This window comes from Microtus pennsylvanicus, chromosome 3 (genome assembly GCF_037038515.1).
Source record: "Microtus pennsylvanicus isolate mMicPen1 chromosome 3, mMicPen1.hap1, whole genome shotgun sequence".
Classification (NCBI taxonomy): Eukaryota; Metazoa; Chordata; class Mammalia; order Rodentia; family Cricetidae; genus Microtus; species Microtus pennsylvanicus.
The window spans coordinates 99349865-99367264 of record NC_134581.1 but is presented as its reverse complement, the minus strand read 5'-3'; the positions used below and the strand labels follow the sequence as shown (position 1 = coordinate 99367264).

The following is a 17400-nucleotide window of genomic DNA, read 5'->3' as shown; positions in this document are numbered from 1 at the left end:
TGGGGCACTCTAGAACCAGCCTGGGAAAGAGTCTCAGTGAGGAAGTGTCTAGATCAGGCTAGCCCGTGGGAGTGCCTTGAATACCTTGAATGACAGAGGAAGGCTTACCCTACCAAGCAGAAACTGTACAGACACCCACCTTCCCATACCCTCTGGATCACAACTCACCCTTTTGCCCTTCTCCCCCAGTGGTCCCAGGGGTCCAGGAAATCCAACAGATCCCTAAAGAGAGAGAATTCGACATGAGACTCTAGGATTAGTGAGCATCGGCAGAATTGGCCTGACTCCATCCTTTGCTTTCTTGCATGGCCTCCAACCCCAGCCTCCCCAGAGGGGCCTCTGCCTCTTCCCCACCTCAGCAGCCACACTGCTCCCCTCCAAATTCCCCAGCTGTGCTAGCATGTTCCCGCCCAGATCCTTTGCACACGTCCCTTCTTCCACCTTAAATGCTCTTCTCTTGGGTCTACACAAAGCCAGTCACTTACCATTTATAGTTTCTGTGTACATGTGTGTGTGATGTGTGTGTATGCGTGTGTGCAGGTGCACATATAGAAGTCACACAAGAGTGTAAGGTGTGTGTGTATGGGTGTGTGCAGGTGCACATATAGAAGTCACACAAGAGTGTCAGGTGTGTGTGTGATGTGTGTATGAGTGTGTGCAGGTGCACATATAGAAGTCACACAAGAGTGTCAGGTGTGTGTGTATGGGTGTGTGCAGGTGCACATATAGAAGTCACACAAGAGTGTCAGGTGTGTGTGTGATGTGTGTATGGGTGTGTGCAGGTGCACATATAGAAGTCACACAAGAGTGTCAGGTGTGTGTGTGATGTGTGTATGAGTGTGTGCAGGTGCACATATAGAAGTCACACAAGAGTGTCAGGTGTGTGTGTATGAGTGTGTGCAGGTGCACATGTAGAAGTCACACAAGAGTGTCAGGTGTGTGTGTGATGTGTGTATGAGTGTGTGCAGGTGCACATATAGAAGTCACACAAGAGTGTCAGGTGTGTGTGTGATGTGTGTATGAGTGTGTGCAGGTGCACATATAGAAGTCACACAAGAGTGTCAGGTGTGTGTGTGATGTGTGTATGAGTGTGTGCAGGTGCACATATAGAAGTCACACAAGAGTGTCAGGTGTGTGATATGTGTGTATGAGTGTGTGCAGGTGTACATATAGAAGTTACACAAGAGTGTCAGGTGTGTGTGTGTATGAGTGTGTGCAGGTGCACATATAGAAGTCACACAAGAGTGTCAGGTGTGTGTGTATGGGTGTGTGCAGGTGCACATATAGAAGTCACACAAGAGTGTCAGGTGTGTGTGTGATGTGTGTATGAGTGTGTGCAGGTGCACATATAGAAGTCACACAAGAGTGTCAGGTGTGTGATATGTGTGTATGAGTGTGTGCAGGTGCACATATAGAAGTCACACAAGAGTGTCAGGTGTGTGTGTGATGTGTGTATGGGTGTGTGCAGGTGCACATATAGAAGTCACACAAGAGTGTCAGGTGTGTGTGTGATGTGTGTATGAGTGTGTGCAGGTGCACATATAGAAGTCACACAAGAGTGTCAGGTGTGTGTGTGATGTGTGTATGCATGTGTGCAGGTGTACATATAGAAGTCACACAAGAGTGTCAGGTGTGTGATATGTGTGTATGGGTGTGTGCAGGTGCACATATAGAAGTCACACAAGAGTGTCAGGTGTGTGTGTATGGGTGTGTGCAGGTGCACATATAGAAGTCACACAAGAGTGTCAGGTGTGTGTGTATGGGTGTGTGCAGGTGCACATATAGAAGTCACACAAGAGTGTCAGGTGTGTGTGTATGGGTGTGTGCAGGTGCACATATAGAAGTCACACAAGAGTGTCAGGTGTGTGTGTGATGTGTGTATGAGTGTGTGCAGGTGCACATATAGAAGTCACACAAGAATGTCAGGTGTGTGTGTGATGTGTGTATGAGTGTGTGCAGGTGCACATATAGAAGTCACACAAGAGTGTCAGGTGTGTGTGTGATGTGTGTATGAGTGTGTGCAGGTGCACATATAGAAGTCACACAAGAATGTCAGGTGTGTGTGTGATGTGTGTATGGGTGTGTGCAGGTGCACATATAGAAGTCACACAAGAGTGTCAGGTGTGTGTGTGATGTGTGTATGAGTGTGTGCAGGTGCACATATAGAAGTCACACAAGAGTGTCAGGTGTGTGTGTGATGTGTGTATGCATGTGTGCAGGTGTACATATAGAAGTCACACAAGAGTGTCAGGTGTGTGATATGTGTGTATGGGTGTGTGCAGGTGCACATATAGAAGTCACACAAGAGTGTCAGGTGTGTGTGTATGGGTGTGTGCAGGTGCACATATAGAAGTCACACAAGAGTGTCAGGTGTGTGTGTGATGTGTGTATGAGTGTGTGCAGGTGCACATATAGAAGTCACACAAGAGTGTCAGGTGTGTGTGTGATGTGTGTATGAGTGTGTGCAGGTGCACATATAGAAGTCACACAAGAGTGTCAGGTGTGTATGTGATGTGTGTGTATGAGTGTGTGCAGGTGCACATATAGAATTCACACAAGAGTGTCAGGTATGTGTGTGTATGAGTGTGTGCAGGTGCACATGTAGAAGTCACACAAGAGTGTCAGGTGTGTGTGTGTGGGTGTGTGCAGGTGCACATATAGAAGTCACACAAGAGTGTCACGTGCCTCCTCTATCATCTTGTAAAACACCCGCCTAGCATGCAGGAACTCCTGAACTCCACCAGCAGCACCACGTAACACAAGTGTGGTGGCATCTGCCTGTGGTCACAGCATTCAAGGTGAAACAGGAGGATCAGGAGTTCAAGGTCAGCCTCCATGCCAAGGGTGAGGCTAGCCTGAGCTATATGAGACCCTGTCTCAACAAAAACCAAGAGGGGCTCGTGGGTGGGTGTGGCAGCCCACCTGCAAACCCAGCACTCAAGAGGCAGAGACGGAGCCCCCAAAGGAGCAAGCTGGCTAGCTAGACAACTGGCATTGATGAGCTCTGAGTTCAAGGGAGAGACCCTGCTTCCATATATAAGGTGGAAGTGATGGAGGAAGATACTAGCCATCACCTCAGCTTCCACGCTCAGGTATACCTGCACACACGGAGGCCAAGACACGTCTGAACATGAATACACAAATCAAGCAAGCAACTCAAAGGGCAACAAAAGTAGGGTAAGAATTTGTGGGTGGGCATTAGGTTATTGGGGATGTGTCTTGGAATGGGATTGTGTGCCTTGCTCTCTGTCGTTCTCTCTCTTTCTCCTCTCCCTCCCCCTCTCTTTTTCCTTTCTTCCTTTTCTCTCTCCCCTTTTCTTTCTCTCCCTCTCTCTTTCTTTCCTATCTTCTCTCACCACCTCTCTTCTCTGTCCTTACTCTCCTGGTTCGTGATGTGAGTGACTCCTGCCTGCTACCCTCATCCTGTCACCAGAAGCCAAAAATTGCAGGGCCATTCAAGACCATAGTCTCCAAAGCCAGGCAGGGGTGGTGCACGCCTTTAATCCCAGCACTTGGGAGGCAAAGGCAGGCGGATCTCTGTTCTAGGCCAGCCTGATCTACAGAACAAGTTCCAAGATAGCTAGGGCTACACAGAGAAACCCTGTCTTGAAAATAAAAAATAAAAGTCTCCAGTGAGGTGTGGGCAAGGCAACCATGGCAACTCCAAACAGCAAAAATATGGAACTCAGGGAGAGTTCTGGTTCCAGTGAGATGGCTCCGTGGGCAAAGGTGCTTGCTACCAACCCTAATGGTCTGAGTTTGGTCCACAGCACCCACAGGGTGGAAGACCACAAGTTGTCTTTCAGTGTGCCTGTGTGTCACGGGGAACAAAAAAACACACTGGATCCCCTGGAGCTAGAATTACCCACCATGTGGGTGCTGGGAACTGAACCCAGGTTCTAGAGAGCAACAAGAGCCCTTAACCTCTGCGCGTCTCTCCAGCACATAAATGTAATTTTTTTTTCCAGACAGGGTTTCTCTGTGTAACCACCCTGGCTGTCCAGGAACTCACTCTGTAGACCAGGCTGGCCTCAGATTCAGATCCACCCACTTTTGCCTCCCAAGTGCTGGGATCAAGGTGTGCACCACCAGCCAGCTCATGAATGCAGTTTTAGAAAGAGAATGCTGCACTCAGATTTGTTCCCACACATCTTCAAGTTCCCAAGTGACTTTCCATAAACAGACATGCTCAGTCACCCATGATGCAGTCTGGAGTGTGGCTCAGACAGAGAGCACAACCTCTCCCACACTCTTGCCCTCAGAACAGTGGTACACATGTTTCTACAGGACCACATTTCTGTATAATCTGGGTTAGATTATAATGAATTCAAGACTGGACAGATCTCATTTCTGTGAATTTCCTCTGGTAGCACATCAATGTCTTTGTGCCCCTGACCCCCTGGCAGCTTGATCCTTAGTGTGGGAATACAGACAGTACCTGGTAAGGGGCAGAGTGTAGTGTGTGTGGGGGTCTTTTCTGTTAGGATTAATAGAGTTCTCATGGGACTCAGTTAGAGCCTATAAGATTTTTAAAGAAGGCTGGAGAGATGGTTCAGCAGGTATGAGCACTGGCTGCTCTTCCAGAGGACCTGGGTTTGCTTCCCAGCACCCACATGTCAGGCTCACAACATCCAGTAACTCCAGTTCCAGGAGATCTAACGCCCTCTTCTGGCCTCTGCAGACACTGCATGCATCTACAGTGCAGACATAAATGCAGGCAAAACACATACACATAAAAGAAACATAAATAAAATCTCAAAATCATTTAAAAACATTATTAAAAAAACATTTTGGGGCTGGAGAGATGGCTCAGAGGTTAAGAGAACTGACTGCTGTTCTGGAGGTCCTGAGTTCAATTCCCAGCAACCACATGATGGTTCATACCCATCTGTAATGAGATCTGATGCCCACAACACTATATACATAATAAATAAATTAAAAAAAAACATTTTGATGACAACCACTCAAGAGGGTAAGGCAGATGGATCTCTGTGTGTTAAAAGACCGGTTTGGGCCATGTGGTGGTGGCGCACACCTTTACTCCCAGCACCTGGGAGGCAGAGGCAGGTGGATCTCTGTGACTTAAAGACCAGTTTTGGTCTATACACAGTGAGACTCTGTCCCAGTAAAACTAAGACACTTTTATTACATTTACTTCTTTTCTGGGCACATGTGTGTCACAGCACTCATGTGAGGACCGAAGACAACTTGCAGGAGCTCGTCCTCTCCCTTCCCCCAAGCGGGTGCTGGGATCAAACTCAGACCACAGGGTTTGGAGGCAAGCATCTTGCTCATCCGAGAGGATTTTTGTCTGGTGTGTTCCTGTGTGTGCACATGCCTGTGGAAGCTGGGAGTCAGTTCTGGGTTCCACTTTAGCGTGTGTGGGTGCACACGTGAGAGCGTGTGAGAGCGTGCACGCGTGGGTGTACATGTGAGAGCGTGTGAGAGCGTGCACGCGTGGGTGTACACATGAGAGCGTGTGAGAGCGTGCACGCGTGGGTGCACACGTGAGAGCGTGTGAGAGCGTGCACGCGTGGGTGCACACGTGAGAGCGTGTGAGAGCGTGCACGCGTGGGTGTACACGTGAGAGCGTGTGAGAGCGTGCACGTGTGGGTGTACATGTGAGAGCGTGTGAGAGCGTGCACGCGTGGGTGCACACGTGAGAGCGTGCACGCGTGGGTGCACACGTGAGAGCGTGTGAGAGCGTGCACGTGTGGGTGTACATGTGAGAGCGTGTGAGAGCGTGCATGCGTGGGTGTACATGTGAGAGCGTGCACGCGTGGGTGCACACGTGAGAGCGTGCACGCGTGGGTGCACATGTGAGAGCGTGTGAGAGCGTGCACGCGTGGGTGTACACGTGAGAGCGTGTGAGAGCGTGCACGCGTGGGTTTACACGTGAGAGCGTGTGAGAGCGTGCACGCGTGGGTGCACACGTGAGAGCGTGTGAGAGCGTGCACGCGTGGGTGTACACGTGAGAGCGTGTGAGAGCGTGCACGCGTGGGTGTACACGTGAGAGCGTGTGAGAGCGTGCACGCGTGGGTGTACACGTGAGAGCGTGTGAGAGCGTGCACGCGTGGGTGCACACGTGAGAGCGTGTGAGAGCGTGCACGCGTGGGTGCACACGTGAGAGCGTGTGAGAGCGTGCACGCGTGGGTGCACACATGAGAGCGTGTGAGAGCGTGCACGCGTGGGTGCACACGTGAGAGCGTGTGAGAGCGTGCACGCGTGGGTGCACACATGAGAGCGTGTGAGAGCGTGCACGCGTGGGTGCACACGTGAGAGCATGTGAGAGCGTGTGAGAGCGTGCACGCGTGGGTGCACACGTGAGAGCGTGTGAGAGCGTGCACGCGTGGGTGCACACGTGAGAGCATGTGAGAGCGTGCACGCGTGGGTGCACACATGAGAGCGTGTGAGAGCGTGCACGCGTGGGTGCACACGTGAGAGCGTGTGAGAGCGTGTGAGAGCGTGCACGCGTGGGTGCACACGTGAGAGCATGTGAGAGCGTGCACGCGTGGGTGTACACATGAGAGCGTGTGAGAGCGTGCACGCGTGGGTGCACACGTGAGAGCGTGTGAGAGCGTGCACGCGTGGGTGCACACGTGAGAGCATGTGAGAGCGTGCACGCGTGGGTGCACACGTGAGAGCGTGTGAGAGCGTGCACGCGTGGGTGCACACGTGAGAGCGTGTGAGAGCGTGCACGCGTGGGTGTACACGTGAGAGCGTGTGAGAGCGTGCACGCGTGGGTGTACACGTGAGAGCGTGTGAGAGCGTGCACGCGTGGGTGTACACGTGAGAGCGTGTGAGAGCGTGCACGCGTGGGTGCACACGTGAGAGCGTGTGAGAGCGTGCACGCGTGGGTGTACACGTGAGAGCGTGTGAGAGCGTGCACGCGTGGGTGCACACGTGAGAGCGTGTGAGAGCGTGCACGCGTGGGTGCACACATGAGAGCGTGTGAGAGCGTGCACGTGTGGGTGCACATGTGAGAGCGTGTGAGAGTGTGCACGCGTGGCATATGGGGCAGACTGAAAGAAAATGGCTCCCAAATGGAGTGGCACTATTAGGGCGCGTAGCCTTGTTGAATGAATTGCGTGTCACTGTGGGGACGAGCTGTGAGGTCTCTTCTGCTCAAGCTTCCCTCAGTGTGACTTTCAGTCAACTTCCTGCTGCCTGCCTGCAAGTCAAGATAGAGCCAGGACCACATCTGTCTGCACGCTGCCACGCTCCCCACCATGATGACAATGAACTGAACCTCTGAAACTCTAAGTGAGCCACCTCAATTAAATCTTCTATTTATAAGAGATGCCATAGTCATGGCATCTCTTCACAGCAATAAAAACCCACACCAAGACAGTACACAGACATGTGTCCAAGCAGAGGCCAGAGCAGGATACCTGACACCCTTCTCTATTGTTCTCCATCATAGTCCTTAGAGGGAGGGTCTCTCACTGAAGGAGTTAGCTGTGGGCAGCGAGCCCCAGTGATCCTCATGTTTCAGCCCCCAAAACCTGGGGTTACAGGTGCACACAAACAGCCTTGTTTGAATTTCTTTTCTTTCTTTTTTTCTTTCTTTCTTTCTTTCTTTGTTTTTTTTTTTGTTTGTTTGTTTTTCGAGACAGGGTTTCTCTGTGGCTTTGGAGCCTGTCCTGGAACTTTCTCTGTAGACCAGGCTGGTCTCGAACACACAGAGATCTGCCTGCCTCTGCCTCCCGAGTGCTGGGATTAAAGGCGTGTGCCACCATCGCCCGGCCTTCTTTTCTTTCTTATTTAACGTTTTGTTATAGTGGGGGGGGCAATGCTGGCAGAGGACAGACTATGTCAGATCTCTGAGGTCATAGGCAGTTGGGAGCTGGCAATGTGGATGTGGAGAACTGAGCTCTAGAAGGGCAGCCATGGTTCTCAACTGCTGAGCCATTTCTCCATCCTGGATGCAGACGTGGGTGACACCAATCTGAACTCAGAAGCCTGTCGCAGCAAGCTCTCTCCACTGATCCATCTCCTTAGCCCCGCCCCCCACCTTAATTCTTTGCTACAAAGTCTCTCACTGAACCGGGAGCTTACTCTTGGCTAGACTGGCTGGGCATTGGTCCCCAGGGACCCTCCTCTCCATCTCCCCTGTGCTGAGGATGCTCGCCACCACATTTAGCTCTTCACATGGGGGCTGGGACTTACATTCAGGGTTTTGTGTCGGCGCGGCACGCACTTTACTGACAGCCATCTCCTAGTCTCCAGAGGGTGGTTATTAAGGAATAAGCGTGGCCAGCCTGTCTCTGGATCACTCTAACTCATACCTGATTCCACCATGACATCATTCTCTAATAAAGTAACTCAGACAAGAAGGGATTTACCTAGGCTGAATCAGCGGAGCCCTCCAATTTTGAATTATTTAAAACCAAAACTATTTTGAAGTCTTTAAAACTATAATAACCTAAGATATCTTTTTTTTTTCACAAAATATCCAGCTTCAAATGTTTTTGTTATAGCAACAGAAAACAGTCTAACACACTGGTTGATGAACCAAACAACCACAGTAAAAAACCATCAAGTGAACAAGGCAGACATCACAGGCACCTCTTTTCAGCAGCTGAGAACTGGGTTGAAGAAGCTCACTCAAGGTCATGTAGGTCATAAGCAGTGGCCATCTGAGAACAAGTCCGCGATGCCCAGGTCCTACTCTACCCTCTCACTGACCCACCACCCCTCAGACCACAGCCTGGACCCCGAAGTGTCCGTCTCCTGCCCACCTCCTGTTCCAAGGCCTCTTACCTTAGGTCCTGGGCGTCCTGGGTAACCTGGGAGACCTGGCACCCCAAGCTTGCCCTATAGGAAGAAGGATTATAGGACACAGGTCAGGCATGTCACGCTAGAGCTAGAAGGGAAAGGTCAAGATGGCTGCACAACAGAGTGAGACACTGAGCTCCTGGGGGCTGTGCTTGTGAGGAGCTCGCTAGCCCATGCAAACCAGCGTCCTCATCTGTAAGGGGGGGGGAGTTGATTACAGGGCTGGATTACAGTGGTTTGGTTCCTAGCGCCCACATCCGGGAACTCACAGTCACCTGTGACCTTAGCTCAGGGAATGGCCTCACCTATGAATGACTCATGCAGAAAGACACAATTAAAAATAAAAATAATTTTTCCCTTTTTTGCTGGGCTGTGGTGGCACACACCTTTAATCCCAGCACTCAGGAGACAGAGACAGGAGGATCTCTGTCAGTTCAAACCAGCCTGGTCAACAGAATGTGTTCCAGGACAGCCAGGGATACACAGTGAAACCTGTCTCACAAGACTATATATATATATATTCCCTTTTAAAGACAGTGTCTCACTGTGTAGCTCTAGCTGTCCTAGAACTTGCTATGTAGATGTGGCTGGTCTCAACTCCATACAGATCTACCTGCCTTTGTCCCCACTCCACCCCCAGCCCACCAGAGCTGAGATTAAAGGGATACAGCTAAAGACAAAATAAATCTTTAAAATGCCTATTACACAAAGCTGTAGAGAAGAACACAGTTAAGTGCAAGAAACTGTTCTATAATGCTCAGCAAAGAAATTAAGTATGGCAGGGGCTTAGACCAGCCTTATACCCTTGCCTAGAATTCCCCAGTGAGGGGCTGGGGTGTGGCTCAGGGTAGAGCCCCTGCCTAGAATCCCCAGTGAGGGGTTGGGGCATGGCTCTACACAGCACAACTGCTTTCTAACATTGAAAATCTCTGGTTCCACCTCCATATTGGGTGGTGGGGCAGCAACAGGGTGCAGAGATGGGCAGGGAACAATTTAAGTAAACCCTGTCTAATCACCTTCTCCCCTGCTGCTCCTGGGGGACCCTCATCCCCAGGCAGTCCCTCGGGTCCCTTTTGTCCTTCTGGACCATCCTCTCCTCTGGGACCTGGGAGTCCTGGGTTTCCCTGAAATTAAAAAGGAAAGATTGAAATAGTCATTCGTCCTTCCTACCCTGTCCATCCTCTACTTAACCCCAGCTCATTCACCCTGTGTCTTTCCCAAGCCACCCTAGACCCTCACCACCCCTCAACTGGGAGCTGGTCTTACCCGGTCACCTTTTGGTCCCCCATCACCCTTGAAGCCAGGAAAGCCATCCTCTCCCTGGGGGAGAGATAGAAATTGAGATGGAGAAGGAGAAGAGAGGAAAAGGGAGAAACAGGTAGTAGAAGAGAAAAAGGCTTTGGGGTAAGAGAAGTCAGGGCTTTAGGGAAGGGCCACAGCCAGGGCCTCTTTATGGGAGCTCCCTCTCCCCCCCCCATGAACCCCTTCCTTCTCACCCTTTCTCCTTTCTCTCCTTGGAGACCTCGGTTGCCAGAGGTACCCTAAAAAATTTTAAAAGAGGTCTGTCTCCTTCCCTGCTTAAGGAAGGTTCTAGACATCCTCCCGTAACCTAAAATTGCTAAAACAGTTGCAAGACGTCTAGTGTGTGAGGAGCCATGGAGGAAATGGGCCTGTCTCCCCAGAGCCCCCCAGTGTGCTTGCTCAGCCTCCCCTACCCACTGCATGCCTGACAGCCACCACCCGCCCCAAGTTCATGTGCGTAGGGGGAACAAGGAAAGCTGAATCTCCATGCCATTCGTTTCTACTTCCTGAGGACACAGTGTCCACACAGTTCCTTCTGGCAGCAGAAAGAACATTCCAGAGTCCAGCCTTGTTCCGAAGGCAGGGGAGAGTTTCCCCATTGTGCTGGCCACAAGGAGACTCTGTGCCTGGTGACAGCACTATGCCGTGCATGCCCTGGACTGACTTCCTGCCTGCACCACACTGACAAACTGCTCTTGGCTCAGACGGGACTGGGCTCAGCTGAAGAATGAACTAGCGCTTGGAGCTGATGCAACTATGCGCCTGGAAACCGCAGGGCTTTCTGCAGCCCCACACTAATTCACTGGACCACAGCAAAGAAATCTGTTGGCTGCCACTGGCCCCTCCCTTGGTTACAAAGTAACTAGATTCAGATACAACACAGGCTGCAGCCACAGTCCTCCACTTATCTACAAAATAAACTAGGAAACCTCCAGGGATTGCTCCAAGGCCATAAGACCCAGCTCTTATCAGTGTTGCCTCCTCTACGCACGCGGCAAACTATGATAAAATCCAATTTATAAACTAGGCAAAGAAAAAGATGAGCAAAAGAAACTAGCAAAAAAACAGAACCATCAGTATGCTATTTTTTCATTTGTTTATTTACTTTGTGGGTTCTTTGTGGGATTTTGTTTTGTTTTGAGAGAGGAACTCTTGTTTTGGGGACAGTAGTGTGCCCCCCCCCCAGGCTGAACTGTAATTCGCTGTGTAGACCAGGGTAGCCTAGAAAGCACAAAGATCTTCCTGTTTCTGTCTCCCAAGTGCTGGTGTGTTTTGTTTGTTTTTTCATTGTTTTCGAATCAGAGTCTCATTTAGACCGGGCTGGTTTCAAACTCACTGATAGCTAAGAGGGTGACACTGAACCCCCAAATCTTCTGTCTCCACTGCCTCAACACTAAGACAACAGGCATGCACCACCGCACTGAGTCGAGGGTGCTGGGAATGGAACTTGGGGCTCCACACACTGCTAAGCATGCATTCTACCACCAACTGAGCTACAGCCCCAACTGTAATTTGTATTTTGAGGCAGAATGGCTTCAAACTTGTACAGCTGAGACTGATTTTAAAATCCTGATCCTTACCAGGAGGTGATGGCGCACGTCTTTATCCCAGCACTCGGGAGGCAGAGGTAAGTGGATCTCTGTGCGTTCAAGGCCAGCCTGGTCTACAAAAATGAGTTCCAGGACAACCAGAGCAGAATAGTGAAACCCTGACTCAAAAAACAAAACAAAACAAAACAAAAACCTTATCCTCCTCCCTCAAGTACTGCAATTACAAGGTGTGTGTGAGAGAGAGTGTGTGTGTATGTGAGAGAGAGTGTGCGTGTGTGTGTGTGTGTGTGTGAGTGTGTGTATCTTTTGTTAGTGTTTGGTTTGTGAGATAAGGTCTCAAAATACAACAATGCAATTCAGCCCTGGCTGGCCTAGAACTCGCCAAATAGCCCAGGCTAGCCTCAGTCTTGTAGCAATCTTCTTGCCTCTTCCTCCCAAATACTGGGTCCCCTGACAGGCGCTACCACAGCTGGCACTAAATCGGTTTCTGACACCCATGCTAACAAGCTATCTATCCTACCCTCACGTCCTCCAGCGTTACCTACCTTCACACCCCGAGGTCCAGGATAGCCCAGAGGGCCTGCTGACCCTGGTGGACCCTGAAAGGAAAAGAAGGCCAATGCTATCCAGTTCCACATCATCCCTGTTCCAGTATCCTCTGTCTCCTCACTGGCCCATGGCTACTTACTACTCCTCTTCCCCAGCCCAGCCACCCTCCTGGTCACTCACCTGAGCCCCCTTTTCTCCTGTGGGACCCTCAGGGCCTGGGTGACCCTGGTAGAAAAACACACCAACTCATCAAAGGCCAAAATTTGCCATACAAATTTCCGAACCTTCCCCTTGTCCCAGCTCCTGGTTCTTACCGGGGGGCCCTCAGCTCCTGGGACACCTGGAATTCCGGGATTTCCAGGGGGACCCTGAAAGAGAAGGAACAGGAAGTGTAACCTGAGCGTCTCCGAGCCTGGACCCGAGGGCTCTACCTCACAACTCAGAGTGTGTCCGCAACACAGGCATCTGTCCCAGCTCTGCTCATGCTACTCATGACTCCAGTAAATCAGCTCGTCCTCCCTGAGCTGCTGCTATCAAACTATGAGAAGGCTGGAGGTGTGGCTCAGGGGCAGGTCTCCGTCATCCCCGCCCCCATTGAGGAGCTGGGAAACAGCTCCACTGTAGAGAGCTTGCCTCTCACGCACAAGGCCCAGGTCCCGAGCCTAGAACCATAAAGGGATAAAGTGTAAGATATGCTAGGGTCAGCCAGGAGCTTCTCATCTACAACCTTTTGTTTGTTCCTTTGCTTTATTTTATTTTATTCACTTTTTAAAACTTATTTACTGAGGCAAAGTTCTGTAGCCTTGCCCAGGCTAGTTTGCACCCTAAATTGCTGGGACTGCAGGGATCTACACCTTTAAGATGCCTTTCTTTGAAAGAAAGTACATCCTGATGGGTGTGGCGGGAATGCCTTTAATCCCAGCACTCTGGAAGCAGAGGCAGGAGGGTCTCCAGGTTCAAGACCAGCCTAGTCCACAGAGTGAGTTCTAGGACAGCCAGGGGCTACAGAGAAATTTGTCTTGAAAGGCCAAAAAAAAAAAAAAAGGAAAAGAGAGAGAAAGAAAAAAAGAAACAAGAGGCTTCTGGGTATCACCCTGAGCAGGCATCCTGGGTTGCATAAGAAAGGAGGCTGAGCAGAGCTAATAAGCAGTTCTCCCCTCTGTGGCCTCTGCTTCAGTTCCTGTCTCCCAATTCCTGCCTTGACTTCCCGCAATCCCATGGGAGCGTAAGTCAAATGAGCCCGGTGCTCCTCAAGTCATTGCTTCAGTGCAGCAATAGAGAAGCAAAGTAGGACGGACACACACACACATACATACACACACATACATCACACATACACACACACATCACACATACATACATACACACATATACACACATACATCACACATACATACATACACATATACACACATACACCACACATACATACACACACACATACACCACACATACATACACACACATCACACATACATACATACACACATACATCACACATACATACACACATATACACACATACATCACACATGCATACACACATATACACACATACATCACACATACATACATACACATATACACACATACACCACACATACATACATACACACATACACCACACATACATACACACACAGAGGTACACTCACGCACATGTGTGAGCATGCACACACTAACACAGACACACACTTATACACACAAGTGTATCTGCCAGGGGAGCAAGCCTCAGATGTGCAGAGAGACAAAGACAGAGCACTCTGGTCCCTGGGAAGGGCTGTCCTGCCTTGGCATCTTGGGAGTCCCTTCTGTGAAGGCTTCTGTGCTAACAGTGGCTCCTCTGTCTGCCAGCCTTGGAGGGATTTTCCTGGAAACCCTCCCCCAACAATGTCACTCTGTCACTCTGGGCTGGCTTCTGGAATGTGACTATTCACCAGCAGGAAGTCCCTCAAAGGGGCCCTTGAGAGAAGCTTCTCCTGACGACATGAGAAAAGCCACTTACCTTTTCCCCGGGAATGCCAATGGGCCCCTGAGGGCCTGGAATCCCCTGGGATAAAAAGAGGGTGAGGAAATCATGAGAAGAGAGATGGGCAGCAAAACTGGGCAGAGGAGGACTGTGGCTTAACCGACCACCACACCCCCATTGTCAGGACAGAGGTCTTGAACCTGGGAGCCATGGTTTCCTTGCTGTCCTGGGGGACCTGGTTCTCCAGGAGGACCCTGTGGGGAGAGGGGTGGGTTCAGTGAAGCCAGGAGGGGTCAGGGTGTGGAGGATCACACAAAAGAGCGAGGGACGCTTACCACATTGCCTTTAGCACCTGGTGCACCATCACTTCCGGTCACACCCTGTGAGGTTGGAGAATACCAGGACAGATCAGGGTCTGGGTACAAGCAACTAAGAAACATGTCAGAAAGGAAACAGCAGGCAACAGAAAGACTGTTCTGGCTAAGGAGATGGCTCAGTGGGTAAAGGCACTTGCTGTACGAGCGAGAGGGTCTGAGTTCAAATTCCCAGCATTAGCTTTTGTAATCCCCTGCAGGGAGATGAGAAACTTGCAGGCCAGCTAGCCCCAAGGACACAGTAGAAAAACCACAGAAAAGCCCTCAGACAGGTGAAAAAACACCAGCTCCTAACCATCCTCGGACTTCACACTTCATCTGCATTGTGGTGCAGGCAATCACACTCACGCACAGGACTGTGCGCATCGTACACAGAAAGGAAAAGAGGGAGAGAGGGAAAGAGATCATCAGTGACCCAGGTAGAGGCACTGCTGTCAAGTCTGATGACCTGGGTTCCAGGGACCCACACGGTGAAGGGAGAGGACCTGACCTCCACATGTGGGCCATGCGAACACACACGCGCACACACTCACACACACCACAAATATGGGCAAAGGGAAGATGGGTAAGTAAAAAACAGACAGGGAGCAGAGAGCCAGCAAGATTCTCACCGGGCGTCCCAGGGGTCCAGGGAGGCCTCTGGGGCCAATCAGACCTCGGGGACCCTGCAAGGAAGGGGTCACATAATCCCAGCATCAGAGGTATATACTCTTAAAACTTTCATGGCCCAAAGGAATTCCTCCCATCCCCTCCACAGGCAAAGGAGTCTGGGGTCTCCCAATACTCACCGGCTCTCCAGCCTGGCCGGTGGGCCCTGGAGGTCCTTGCAGGCCCTGTGGAAAGTGTCATCATTATTCGGAGTGGGTAAGTACAGCCCCTTTCAGAGTCAGTCTGATGTCTCCATATTTCTGCAGACTTAACTCACAGACGCGAGGCCTCAACTTACCATCCCACATCCTAACCCTAAAGCTAGCTCTCAGCGCCAAAGCTGACCTGCAGAGGTCGCTGCGGCTCCCTGCTCCTCCAACAGGCCCCAGTCAGTCCCCAGATATTTAGTCTGTTTCTGTTTAATTCGTTTTTTTTAATGATAATAATAGCAACCAGGGCTTCATATACAGTAGGCAGGCAAATGCTCCACCACTGAGCCATGGCCCCAGCCCCTCACTGGAGGACTCTAGGCAGCGGCTCCACCACTGAGCCACACCCCAGGCCCTCACTGGGGAATTCTAGGCAGGTGCTCCACCACTGAGCCACACACTCCAGCATCTCACCAAAGAATTCTATCCTAGGGTTCTACCAATGAGCCATTTTCCCAGTATGCTGAGGGATTCTAGGCAAGAGCTCTCCTGCTGAGCCATCACCCAAGCCCTTGTTCCTCAGGTTTCTGAACCTCCAAACCAGCCTTATTCCTAAACCTTCCTCCAACTTTACCTTCTCACCGTCCTCTCCTGGGGGACCAGGTTGCCCTACATGTCCAAAGTCACCCTAGAGCAGAGGAGGGGGAGGACATTGGAATGGATTAGCACATGCAGGAACCACTCACTCCAGTGTGGGAACAGAGTGTGAGGCTCCAGTGTGGGACAAGGGCATGGATATGGGAGGGGCCCCTCACATACTCACCCTCTGGCCCTTCTCACCAGGCAGCCCTGGAAGGCCATCGAAGCCCCGGTCACCCTGTGGGAAGAGACAGCGGCTGCATTGAACCCTTGATCCTGACACCCTCCACCCCCAACCTGGCCCCATCACCCACCTTAGGTCCTGTGTCTCCTGGGAGACCCCGAGCCCCATCTGCTCCAGCTCGGCCCTATGAAGAAAGTGAGGCCAAAGTCAAGGACAAATGGCAGGTGTGTACTGCCTTTCACTGACCCCTTTCCCAGGGGGACTTTCCCTTTCTGGTTTTGTTTTGTTTTTGTTGAGGTAGGCTCTCGCTGTGTCGCCCCGGTTGACCTGGTACTCACTGTGCTGGGGTAAAGTCATGTGCCACCACACCGGGCTAGTGTTTTCATTTAAAAGCACTTATTATTTGTTTGTGTTTGTTACAGTCTGTGTGTGAGCGAGCACACACTCACAAGTGGCTCACATGTGGAGGTCAGAGGACAACTTTCAGAAGTCGGTTCTCTCCTCCCACCAGGTGAATCTCGGGATTGAGCTCTGGTCACTAGACCTGGCAGTAAGCACCTCACCTTCTGTAGAAGTTAAAGGATGACCTTGAACTTCTGACTCTCCTGCCTCGTATCCCCAGTCCTGGGGTTACAGGTGTCTTTTTATATGCTGTGCTCCTCAAGCTGATCCCGCATACACCTCAGACCCCAGACCAAGCATTTCGCCTGTTCTCAGGTCCGCTAGAAGCTATAACGTGCCAAATCCTTCTCCACGCACTGCCTGCCTTCAACGCTCGGGTCCCTCTGATAACAGGGGAAGACTCAGAGGGTGAGAAAGCATAATTTAAGAACTGAGAAGGTACTCACTGTCTTGCCTTCCCGGCCAGGCGGCCCAGGAGGGCCCTGTAATCCTCGGGGACCCTATGATGGGAAATAAGAAGAAAGGATTAAAAAGGAAGGCTTATGATTTTTTTTTTGAGACAGTGTTTCACACCATGTGACTTTGGTGGACCTAGAACTCACTATGTAGACCAGGCTGGCCTTGAATTCACAGAGATTTGCCTGCTTCTGCCTACTGAATACTGGGATTAAAGGTATATACGACCACACCCAGTTTGTTTTATTTATTCTTGAGACAGGGTCTCAGAAAGCCCAGTCTGGCCTCCAACTGTCTAAGTAACTGAGGTTGACCTTGAGCACCTGATCCTCTGAATCTTCACCCCCCACCCCGGGGCTGGGATGAGAGCTGCACACCCATTCCTGGTTTACGTGGTGTT

At 50.9% G+C, this 17400-nt stretch overlaps 1 protein-coding gene across 2 annotated transcripts in view; it reads right to left on the bottom strand.

Annotated features, from left to right (window-relative positions):
* Positions 1 to 17400, bottom strand: part of Col5a3 (collagen type V alpha 3 chain) — a 52461-nt gene that overhangs the window by 18955 nt on the left and 16106 nt on the right. For both annotated transcript variants that reach the window (XM_075966693.1, XM_075966694.1), the window contains exons 16-32: positions 16991 to 17044; positions 16273 to 16326; positions 16143 to 16196; positions 15954 to 16007; positions 15311 to 15355; positions 15134 to 15187; positions 14484 to 14528; positions 14349 to 14402; positions 14185 to 14229; positions 12494 to 12547; positions 12360 to 12404; positions 12176 to 12229; positions 10275 to 10319; positions 10045 to 10098; positions 9795 to 9902; positions 8764 to 8817; positions 169 to 222 (exon numbers count right to left, since the gene is read on the bottom strand). In XM_075966693.1, the coding sequence (XP_075822808.1) occupies positions 169 to 222; positions 8764 to 8817; positions 9795 to 9902; positions 10045 to 10098; positions 10275 to 10319; positions 12176 to 12229; positions 12360 to 12404; positions 12494 to 12547; positions 14185 to 14229; positions 14349 to 14402; positions 14484 to 14528; positions 15134 to 15187; positions 15311 to 15355; positions 15954 to 16007; positions 16143 to 16196; positions 16273 to 16326; positions 16991 to 17044 (927 nt within the window). The remainder of the gene's footprint in view (positions 1 to 168; positions 223 to 8763; positions 8818 to 9794; positions 9903 to 10044; positions 10099 to 10274; positions 10320 to 12175; positions 12230 to 12359; positions 12405 to 12493; positions 12548 to 14184; positions 14230 to 14348; positions 14403 to 14483; positions 14529 to 15133; positions 15188 to 15310; positions 15356 to 15953; positions 16008 to 16142; positions 16197 to 16272; positions 16327 to 16990; positions 17045 to 17400) is intronic.